Source organism: Ursus arctos, unplaced genomic scaffold (genome assembly GCF_023065955.2).
Source record: "Ursus arctos isolate Adak ecotype North America unplaced genomic scaffold, UrsArc2.0 scaffold_13, whole genome shotgun sequence".
NCBI classification, from domain to species: Eukaryota; Metazoa; Chordata; class Mammalia; order Carnivora; family Ursidae; genus Ursus; species Ursus arctos.
The window spans coordinates 32,683,875-32,696,292 of NW_026622797.1; the positions used below are offsets into that span (position 1 = coordinate 32,683,875).

General features: G+C 41.2%; 1 protein-coding gene across 1 annotated transcript in view; it reads left to right on the top strand.

The window, feature by feature from the left end:
- Nucleotides 1–548: 548 nt before the first annotated feature.
- The window catches only part of TMEM244 (transmembrane protein 244), a 30,554-nt gene continuing 18,684 nt past the window's right edge, over nucleotides 549–12,418 (top strand). Inside the window, 1 exon segment of the mRNA XM_057311053.1 lies at nucleotides 549–849. Within this exon segment, the coding sequence (XP_057167036.1) occupies nucleotides 817–849 (33 nt within the window). The 5' untranslated portion in view covers nucleotides 549–816.

The window sequence follows — 12,418 nt, forward strand, 5'->3', positions numbered from 1 at the left end:
TCTTCTGTCGGGGTAGATATTACAGAATGTGATTGATCGAGAAGAGGTTAAGGTGCTATCTTTGGAAAAAGACCCCCCAAACAAGTAAATTCCCATCTACAAGCTGGAAGCGGATGCCAGTCAAAAGAGGTGGCGATGAAACGTGTAAGTGAGGGACTGGTTCTGGAGCCTCAGGTGCAGACAGACACGGAGCTCCGGGTCTGCACGTATCCCGGCAATTCTTGAACACATTGCACTGACTGTGTACAGGCCTTTATCTTAGAGCATGAGGGTCACTCTGTTTCCCAACTCCAAACCAGAACTCTTATATCGCTTTGCCCTGCTGTGGAAGGACGAATGATTTCTCGCCTCAGCAGGCCAAGGCCCCCGCGGGTGAACCAGAGAACAGGCCATGCTGCAACACGAAAGCCAGCAGCAGCCTTTGGAGACCATCTCGGGACCTCCTAACTGAAAATCCATGTTTCTAATTTAAGTAGGAGACAGTCATGACTCATACAGCCAGGGAGAATTTCAAATCCCTGCCTATTTGCAGCGCTGTCTAAAAACAATCAACTCATCTTTCAAACTTGACCAAACTCCGAATGGAATGAGAACTCGGTCGTCTACGAAGGGTGCTCGTCCTGGCACTCAGCAGCTTACGTGTGGCTCACAGATGGCTTCTGTCTCATTTTGTGTAATCCAATCATCCTGCACGGGCTGCGTCTCACACTTCGTCTTCGGGAGTAATTGAAAAGCTCACGGCGGCGATTGTCTCTTCCAGATGTCGTCGGTAGGTAGTGTGTGCCTTTCAGCACCTCGCTGACCGCGGATGCGCCCATGGCTCTCCGGACGAGAGTGGCCCCGAGCAAGGTAAAGAGGAATGACTTCTTCGCGTTGGCTTTCATTACTGCCTCGCACTGGTGTAAGCAAATGTGTTCTATAAATGGCCTGTCAGTAGGCAACTTGTTTCACTTTTGGCTGGGAACGAATGCAGAAAACATTCTGCAGCACTGCTTGCGTCCTGGGGTGAGGACGGCCATCTAGAGACACCCGTGCCCGAGAAAAGATTCGGAAGCATTCAGATGATGGTCGTTCAGGAGAGACCGTTTTACTCACGGGCAAACCCAGTATTATTAACACCTGCACCTCTGCGCTCGAGTCCCGAACTCGTGCCAGCGTGTCCTTCCTCTTTTTTCGGGCAGGGGTTGGCTTTAATTTGTCCGACTTCTAAAAGATGTGCAAGATTTTAAAGGGAAAGTATTGAAACATTTTAAGCTGTTCGTTTGTTAGTTTCTTTTTCCCTTGAGGCTAGTGTTAATAGTTGTGTTTTATTTCAGTATAAAAATACCCCTTTAAAAAAAATCAAAGCACCTAAAACAGGGAACCATGCAAAGCCTCAAAGCAGCTGTGTAAATTCACACAGGCTTTGGGCCTATAAAGATCCAGCCTTCAGGGAATGACACTCTGGAAAGTCAGATTTTTACTTAAAAATTAAATTATGTTTTATGAATTAGTGCTCCATTCGTTTTAGTAAAATATCAGCACTGTGTGTGTTTCCTCAAGCTTTTTCTGCTCACTGCCATCATCACAACATACATCAGCAGTTAGAAATGTTAAGTATGGCAACAGCTAAGAAAAATTTTCTAGGTCAGTGAAAACATTATTTCAGGGAAAATATTTTTTAAAAACTTATTTTTAACAGCATTTTAAACTATTCATAATTTATATATAGTTTGGGGATTGAATGAGCAATAATAACTTTTACTGGAGAGAAAAAAATTAAAAGATAATATCCTTTTCCTTAAGTAGCTTACATAAAGAATGGGGACTCTATATTTAGTTTGGGCTTACACACACACACACACACACACACACACACACACCTCTTCCAGTGTAAATATTCAGGTAATTGCTGCAGATCTTCACTTTTTTAGAATCCCAGAGCTTTTTGTGTGGATTCACAGCTATAGGACATTACCAACAGTGAATACGTTCAAAATAGGCGAGTTGTTGAAAATCTGGTCTCATGACGCATCCCTGTTATGAGTTAACTTTCCTTAAGTCCTTGTTCGTTGTCAATATCGTCATCACAGGAACTATTCAGATGCTCATAAATTAATAGTAATAGCAAAAGTGACCTTTATCCAAAGAGAATTCCAAGACTTAACAAACATTTATTGAGTGTATGCAATGTGCCAGGAATTGGGCTAATTAAATCCCCCTGTCTCTGTACTTTAAATGAGAGAAAAGCTGACTCAAGGGAAAGAGCCATGGCCAAAGGCCATTTAATTAATTTGCTGTCTGGGGAAATAGCACAGGAACTGGGAAGAAAGCCCAGGTATGAGGACTGCTAAATTGTTGTTCCGAATACAATGTATTGTTGTTCAGAACTCCAGTAGGATACACATTTCATAACTATATTGAACTAATGCAAAGTTACAATCGTAAAGCAAATGTTGAATTTAAAAATGGCGGAGACACACGGCGTTCCTGCACGTGGCTGTTGACATAAACTAGAGAATTTCATCCATACAGACACTTTCAGAGGGAACCACTATCAGAAGGCTGGATCGTGCACTGTGGTCCTACAGGTGAGAGAGCCATATTTCATGTTTTCTCTGGAATTGCCCAAAGAACTAAAAAGCAAGCCTTCACGTGGGGAGTAATGGGGCAAGTTATTATCTGCTGAGTACATACAGTACTTACTGCTAGGAGTTTTACACAAGTTCTGAATTTAAAAAACCCATGAGATTTTACCTATATTTTACAGATGAGTAAAACAAAACACAGAGTAATTGACCAATGTCATGGACTTGCCAGTGAGAAACTGGGAAAGAAACCCAAGTGTATGTGACCCTGGAGTCTACCTGTTTTGCGAATAGGTTCATACTGAAGTGAAATTTCATTATTACTTTTACTTCTCTTCACTCATCATTATTTGGAATATATTTATTGCCTGCTTACCAAGAACTAAGCAATAGCTTTGAGGCTGGAATTAAACGTGATTAAATCTGTGTCTCTCTCTTTGAGACTCTAGAGGAAAGGGAACCTCTATAGATAGGTATGCTACAAACTATGTGATCAGACCTGTAAGAGATATGCACAATGCTATGGATGCAGAAGAAATAAGAAAGGATTGATTCTGTCCTACAATAGGGGATGGAGTGGTGATAGGATATATGAGCTAGACCTTGAAGAATATACATATTTCTGCTATGTAGTGAAGGGTAAAGCTCTTCTACTTAATGGGAGCATTCCACTCTGCAAAATCACATAAGGATTCCCAGTTTTCATAGAATGAATAGAGACAGTTATTATAAAAGGACTAGACCCAGAATTCCCATAGGGGAATTCTGTAACTCCAAAGATCATACGCTCCTAATGCTACTTAAATTATTTCTGAGTATAGAAAAAAAAAAAAAAAGAAAAGAAAAGCCACAGATATTTTTAAAAAACGAGAATTACATTGTCATCTAAACCTTATAAAGATAGTACAAAAAATAAACTACAGCTCAATCTTACTTAGGACTATAAAAGTAAAAATCTAAATAACATGTATTATGAGCAAGTAACATTTATTCCAAAAATGTAATGGTGGTTCACCATCAGGTAATCCACTCACATAATTTACCATGTTTGTAATTCTAAGTAGAAAATTGTAAAATTATGGGGCGCCTGGGTGGCACCGTTGTTAAGCATCTGCCTTCAGCTCAGGGCATGATCCCAGAGTCCTGAGATCGAGCCCCACGTCAGGCTCCTCCGCTGCGATCCTGCTTCTTCCTCTCCCACTCCCTCTGCTTGTGTTCCCTCTCTCGTTGGCTGTCTCTCTCTGTCAAATAAATAAATAAAATCTTTAAAAAAATTGTAAAATTATCTTCATAGATGCTGAAATGGTCTTTGACAAAAGTTAACAACCATTCCTGATTAAAACACTGAATAAAATAGGAACTGATTATTTCTTCTCTGGTAATACTATATATCTATGACAACATACACACAAACACACACATCACAGTCCCAAAGCCAGTATATTTCTTGATGGAGGGTGTTAGAAGCATTCACAGTAAGGCCAAGAATGAGGCAAGAATACTCACTAATGCCACTACTATTTGAAAATAAATTATTATTTTTAAAACATTTTTTCATTTAAATTCAATTAATTAACATATAATGTATTATTGGTTTCAGAGGTTCAGGCCTGTGATTCATCAGTCTTATATAATACCCAGTGCTCATTACATCACATGCCCTCCTTAATGTCCATCACCCAGTTACCCCATCCTTGGGCCCCCCTCCCCTCCAGCAACCCTCAGATTGTTTCCTCTGATTAAGAGTGTCTTATGGTTTAGAGGTGCTAGCCACTGGAATCAGATTACAATAAACTGTGGAGCCGTAAGACTTGGAGTAGAAGTGGTGAAACTATATTTATAGATTATACTGTACTGTGTTTGGGCAATCCAAGAGAATCAATAAAAACACTAACATAATAAAAAAAAGATTCTGTAAAGTGATAGAATGTTAAATTAAAAACAAAAGCCAGAAGTCTTTATGTGCATAAACAATTGCTAGTTAGATGATGCCACGAGATAAATCCTGGTACACTATTAGCAAAAGCAGGATTGATTTAAGAATAAACTTAACAGGAAGTGTGCAAAAGGTGTGTGAGGAAAAATTAAAATATTTTTGAAAGATACAAAAATTAATTTGAATAAATTTGGGGATCTTGTTTGTTTTGTTTTTTGGATAGCAGGAGTCAATGTTATAAAGCTATTATTTATTCCCAGCTTAATAATAAATTAAATATTATTCCAATAAAAATAACATAAAGTTGTTTTATGGAGCTGTTCAAGTAGATTTTGCAGTTTGTTTGGAAACAAACATAAACATAAAACATAGCTCTAGTATCCCTAACAAAGAACAGTGGGGGTGCCTATATTAAAACATACTATAAAGCTTTTGTAATTAAAACAGTGTGATACTGATCTGTGAGTAGATAGAAAGAGAAATCAATGGAAGAAAATAGAAAGCTCACAAATAGCCAAAAATGCATATAGAAATATAGTCATTAAAAAGGCGGTATCCCATTGGAACGTCAGACAGAGGACATACAAAGGCAAGGCATACAAAGAAAATGATGCGGGTGTGTGAAAAGAGCACAGGAAGTATATTGTAGGTGCTCAAGTTGGTCAACTTTGGGACAATTTTAGCATCATCAATAAGAAGCATGACATTAGTGTGGACACGTGGAAAATAAAGAAACACCACGAGTTACCGAAAATAGATGAATAAATAATAAACACACAAGTTCAAGGTAAGAAGGGAAATCTCTCTGTGAAAGAATGTATACTAATATGTAGAAGAAAAAACAATTTAAGAAAATCACCATTTTATAACATCAGTGTAAATAATTTATTTCAGACAAGATGTATCAATGGACGCTGAAGCCAGCAAGTAGCAGAGTTTTGGGGGAACAGGACATTCACATAACCTCAAGTGTCACCCTACAGATTACTTATTAATCACAAAGGATAAAGACTACAATTAAAATAGAGAGATAGCAGGCATCACCTTTACCCAGTGATCAAACTAACCGTCACCGATAATGAGACAAAATGATACTATGTGTCTCCTCATGAGAGACAATGGGAAATACGCAAGAGTACCATTTAGAATTCTTCCCCAGAGATTCTAATCATGAGGAAACCATCAGACAAATCTAGTGTATGACACTAAAGAGTATGACAATTGAATGTAATGTGAAAATTTAATTGATTCTAGATTTTGAGGACAATTGAGGAAATTTGAATATGAACTCCGTGTAAATAATATTGTGTATCAGTGTAAAATTTCTTGCATATGGTAATAGCTTTGTAATTATATAGGAAAGGTCCTTGCTCTTTTGAGAGTTAAAGGAAAAAATACCTAAGGTCATTGAATATTTTGTTTTCACTTTCTGCCCTTGAGAAATAAATGTGTTACAATTTCACATAACATTTTCATAGAATACCTACTCATCTTTTTTGCAAAGATGTAGTTAAATTTGAAGCCATTTAAAGGGGCAAAAATGTGGATATTAACATAAGAAGATCTATTTCGAAAACATACATGTTGTATAAAATACTTTGCTATAACGCAGTGTGAGAGATGTGTGCATAGATTAATGCCCAACTATATTCCAGGAGCTGTTGGTTAGCATCTGAAATATCCCTATCAGGAGTCCACACTCGAAGAGCTTCTCAGGCAGTAGAAAAGTTATTAGTGAAACCTAGACCAGAGACTTCGTCAATGAGCATAAGAAAGAAGTATTTTTTTTACTGATGAAATGAGCATTGTTCAAAATATGCAGAATTGAACATGCCTCACTATCCTTACATGAAGGAGAGATCAGAATCTGGGAAGCTCGGCCACCTCGGCCACAGGAGCACCCCAGGTCTAGAGCCCATATTCTTTGCTGCCCCCCCACCATTCCACCCCATCCCCACCACTCCCCCCAACACACACAGACTTCATGAAGAAATCGGTCAACTGATTTGGCCAACATGGCTGACCATGACTTCAGGATATCATGGTGAGAGCCTCCGAGTAAACCTGACAAACATGAAGTATTTGTCAAAGTGCTGAGAGACAGAGAGTGGGAACTCCCTAAGTTTTCAAAACCAGGTTGTATAAATAGCCTGGGGTTTATCTGCTCATAAATTTGTATAGATTGGGCACCATTTTAAGAATGACTTGCTATGATTGCAGCATACAATGTAGAACCCTGGTCTCTTCTTTTTCGTTAGAAACTTATAAAATACAGAAAAGGAAGAAGGGAATATCCATGATTTCAGCATCTAAAGACAGCCCCTCTTAAGACATTTATATTGCCTATCAGATTTATAGTTTTTAGATGCTGAACCGGGGGGTATGGGAGGGAAATGTAAAAGCCTCCACTTACTTCTAATCTTCTGGAAGCTACGGATGTTGACAAAAAGAACCTGACAGCTCTGAAAAGCAATTTAACTTAGATTTGTTTGAATAATGGATTATGGGTGATTTTCACTTTTTTGTGCTTCATGTTTTTATGTTTTCCAAAATTTCCACAATGACTATTAGGTTCAAAGTCAGATTTGTTTATACTTTTATCTTTTGCACTGAATACTTTGGGAACTGAATTAATGAATGTATATTATTTTAATAATAGCTGGAATTTAGAAAATCAAAAAGGCAACTGGGGTCCTAGAGTATTTTAGATCCTTTACAACTTTAGAGACTGGAGAAGTATTGAGACCTGAACTGACTAAAAACCGTTAACCAGGACCTGAAAACAAGAGAACTTGTTTCATTTTCCCCTAACCCCCAGGACTACCCCAATCCTCTTAACCAATGCTATGGTATTAGTTTTAATAGAGCCTATATCCGAACTTGTTTGCCACATGTTTATCTTATTAATAGTTTAATAGCAGGAAATAAGCCAGCAGCCTTCTCTCTCTGAGAAGGTTTTTTGGATATTGACCCTTACCTTAACCCTATTTGTGGGATGCCTTTTGCAAAGGTCACCATGCTTTGTGTGAGGTGAATTCTCTATTTGGACATCCCTGGTGCTTTAGAGAAGTTCATTTGACTCAAAGACAGCCACACACGGTCCAATCAGTGGTCTATTAGCCCCTGTTAATTGGGCTCTATCCAACCTGGGTGCCATGTATCAGATAGTGATTGGTTTATCTAATCAGGTTCTCTTTTTGTGTATTTGCATATAAGAAGGAGTTAGTTAATTGGGGGAAGAGTTGAAAAGAGAAACAAAGAGAGGAACAGAGATGGGAAGAGGTTAGTCCTAACAAGGAATATTGGTGCCGTGGTGTTGGGTCTCCAGTCCCACCATGTACCTCACTACTGAGTTATTATGGCTCCTGAATGGTGGGTGGCAAAATACAGCTGAACAGCTGCTGAGACAGTTTCCTTAATTGATTCCAACATGGTTTCAATTATCACGATTAAGAGAGTGAGCTTTTCTGTTCCCTTCAACTAGAGAAGGAGCCTAATGAACATATTGAAATTTGAAATATAATTTAGAGTACTAATCCTGCAAATAATATTTGTATAGTTTGCAGCATCTGCCATAGCTGTAGACATGAGGGCTAGCCTGATGGTCTCTTTAGTTCTTCTAATGGGGATGGAGATACTCTCTCCCCCACAGGATTTGAAGTGCCCTTGGTTAGACTTGGAATTATCCATCAAGATTACAGATGCTTAACCTAGGATCCATGCACAGACTTCAGAGGTTCTGTGAAAACATTGAAATTGCACACAACATCTTGTGTATTTGTGAGCCTATCTATTTTTCTGCGTAGTCCGTAGTTTACATTAGACATTCCACAAAATAATGAGCCCCTAAGGGTCAAAAACACCATTGCCTTATTTTACAGATAAAAATATTACTCAATGTAACTTGCCTACAATCATATACGTTGTGATTGCTAGAAACTAGGTCTCTTTTTTCATTAAAAATTTATAAAATACAGAAAAAAAGGGGGAGAAATCACCAATGATTTCACCATGTAAAGACGGACCCCCTTAAGACTTTTCTATTTCCTACCAGAAATATGTATTTAGGTTCAGAATCACACTTTTGAAAACTACATATTTATATATTGCTTCCTATTAGACTTGTACTAAACTCTACTCACACCGGCAGTCTAGAATAATGTTTATTATATTCACCAGAACAAGTGATTCTTTAAAAAAAAAATATCTTGCCTACAGGAGAACAATAGTGTCTTATTGTTGTTTCAGTGTGCATTTCCTTATTATCAGTGAAGTAAAAGATTATATTTGTTCATTCCAGTTGAAAATCTATCTCTCCTCCATCTTGCCCATTTTGCTCAGGAATCCAGTTCTCCCAGCTCTTCATCCAATTCCCATTTAGAAAGTCTACCCGAGGAGGAAACGATAGGAGAAACCCACGTTCTGTTTATCACCTGGACTTGTTCCTACACCCTCAGCAGATCTTTGCATTGGAATCCTCTGAGCGGGTCGTTAAAATGCAGATACTTGGCCTCTACCCAGTATCTACAGAATCCTAATATCCAGATATGCAGTGTGAGGAATTTGCACTTTTCGCATGCAAACATTTGGTATTTCTTAAGAATAAGAGAATTTGAGAACCATTTACATACAGGTCATGTGATCTGATTTAAATATGAAGAATGTGGACCATTATGATTCTTACTAACAGCTCAATGTCATTGTGAAACCAAGGTTATCTCCCTTCTGTGAAGTAGTTTTGCCCTCATGGTCAGAACCACCAAATTTACTTTCTGACTTAAAGTTAATAAACTTGGTATAAAATTGCAACTTTTCCATTGATCAGCTTTGTGAATATCACTTCATTTCTCTGAATCTCTGTTTCTTCATCTGAGAAGAGGTGATGATTATCCTAGCTCAATCTGTTTATTTTGAAGGGTGAGCTAAACTTTACAGGTATACATTAAACGGTCATGTAAACATTGGATATATTTATTTGGTCTAATTGTTTACTGTGTGATAACTTTGCACGATGTCAACACTCGATAACTATCTGGTGATTGATTACTCTCTTATTGTTCAGCAAAGATTGCTCTCATAGGAGGTGGTGTTCTGTGTGGCCTGGGCTCTGATCTGTCATAATGGATACTCCTTAACCCATGTGTAGGCTGAAAACCAGCCATGCTTCTCTCAATCCTTAAAACTGTAGTGAATCAGTTAAGTCACATTCACTGAGAACCTACTGTGTGCCAGGAACCGGACCAGGCACTATGTATACATTAGTGAGCATCAAGGACACGCCCCATTTCTCCTCTAGATAAAATGGGGTAAGTATCATAGAACAATTAGACCCCATATCTTTTAGCCAATTACTCAAAGAAATACTATAAAATATGTGGAAGACATCCCTCTGGGGTGTTACGAAATGATACAACGGGAAAAATTCAAAAGATAAATGAAGAGAAGAATGAAAGGTAGCTATTGATTCCAGAAGAATGGAATGAATGTGAGCTTTTCCTTTTTTTTTCTTTAAAGATTTTATTTACTTATTTGAGAGAGAGTGAGTGAGAGAGAGAGAATCTGAAGCAGACTCTGCACTGAGCACAGAGCTGGCTGTGGGGCTCGATCCCACTGCCGTGAGTCATGACCCGAGCAGAAACCAAAAGTCGGAGGGAGTTAAGATGGCGGAGGAGTAGGGGACCCCTTTTTCAGCCGGTCCCCTGAGTCGAGCTGGATAGGTACCAGACCAGCCTAAATAACCACGGAATCAGCCTGAGACGCAGGATGATGCATCTGGATCTCTACAAATGAACATCTCCAGCGCTGAGTATTGAGGTACGAAGAGGGGAGCTGTAAACCGTGCACGGATATCGGAAGATAAACGGAAGGGGGAGGGAGCCGCCGCGTTTGGGCGCCGGGAAGCGGCAGCCACCTGCACGGGGGAGCGGGGGACACACAGAGGGCACCCGCGAGAGAGCGGACTGAGACCGGTGAGCCGTGAACGCGCGCGCGCCACCAGGCATCTCCCGGAACACCGGAATCCCGGTGTGCTCACGGGATCCAGACTGAGACCGGGAACTCCCGGAGCGCGCGCGGGGCGGCTGGCGGCTGGCGGCTGGCGGGCCACCTGCACGGGGGAGCGGGCGGACTCGCGGTCGGCACCCGAGAAACAGCAAACTGAGACCCTGAACCGGGTGCGCGCGCCACCAGGCTTCTCACGAAACTCCGGAATCGAGGTGTGCTCACCGGGCATAGACTGAGACCGGGAGACCCGGGAGCGCGCGGGGCGGCCGGTGGCTGGCGGCATTAGAAACACAAAGGACAGAGACGCGCGGGCCGGTGGCTGGCGGCATTAGAAACACAAAGGACAGAGACTGGGCGGCCGGTGGCTGGCGGCATTAGAAACACAAAGGACAGAGACGCGCCGGCCCTGGAAGTGAGGGCAGGGTCGCCGAGTTGGTGCGCACATCCCGGGACGCCGCAGGGTTGAGCAGCACCAACAGTAACAGAGTTAAAGTGGCCGGAACATCAGTGGAGAACGGGCCGCAATCCCTCTGTTCTGCGACAATGCAGCCTCTGCTGCTCTGACCCTCAGAAGAGGCATAGCCGGCCGCCAGGGAAAGCCGCCAGAGAACAAAAGCCTGGAAATATCGGCTCAGAGAGTGCCCATCCCCATCCTCCCTCGCAGGGGACACGGAGACTCTAACCAAACAGGGTTGCCTGAGTATCGGCGCGGCAGGCCCCTCCCCCAGAACACAGAAGGCAGGCTGAAAAATCAAGAAGCCCACAACCCAGGCGCCTGGGTGGCGCAGTCATTGAGCGCCTGTCTTCGGCTTAGGGCGTGATCCCGGCGTTCCGGAAAGGAGTCCCTCATCGGGCTCCTCCGCTGGGAGCCTGCTTCTTCCTCTCTCACTCCCCTGCTTCTGTTTCGTTCTTGCTGACTGTCTGTCTCCCTCTCTCAGATAAGTAAATAAATAAAATCTTTAAAGAAGAAGCCCACATCTCTAAGATCCCTATAAAACAAGAGGCACGGCCTGGGACCCAGTCAATAATTTTGGGCTCTGGAAACCCCGCAACCTCTCTTCATCAGAATGACAAGAAGGAGAAGCCCCCCCCAGCAAAGAAAAGACAGTGAGTCAGGGGCCTCTGCCACAGAAGTAACGGATATGGATGTAACCAAATTATCAGAAATGGAATTCAGAGTAACAATGGTCAAGATAATGAGTAGACTTGAAAAAAGTATTCAGGAAAATATTACTGAGAATATACAATCCCTAAGGGCGGAAATGAGAGCGAATTTGACAGAAATTAAAAATTCTATGAGCCAAATGCAGGCAAAACTAGAGGCTCTGACGGCCAGGGTCACGGAAGCGGAGGAAAGGGTTAGTGAATTGGAGGATGGGTTAATAGAGGAAAAAATAAAATTAGAAGATGGTCTTAAAAAAATCCACGCCCACGAATGTTGGCTACGGGAGATTACTGACTCAACGAAACGATCCAATGTTAGAATCATCGGCATCCCTGAGGGGGTGGAGAAAAACAGAGGTCTAGAAGAGATATTTGAACAAATTGTAGCTGAAAACTTCCCTAATCTAGCAAGGGAAACAAAAATTCGTGTCCAAGAGGCAGAGAGGACCCCTCCCAAGCTCAACCATGACAGACCTACACCACGTCACGTCATAGTGCAATTCGCAAATATGAGATCCAAAGAAACAGTATTGAAAGCGGCCAGGGCAAAGAAATTTCTCACGTACCAAGGCAAAGGCATCAGAATTACATCAGACCTGTCTACACAGACCTGGAATGAGAGAAAGGGTTGGGGGAGCATTTTTAAAGCTCTTTCAGAGAAAAACATGCAGCCAAGGATCCTTTATCCAGCAAGGCTGTCATTCAGAATTGATGGAGAAATAAAGACATTTCAGAATCGACAGTCACT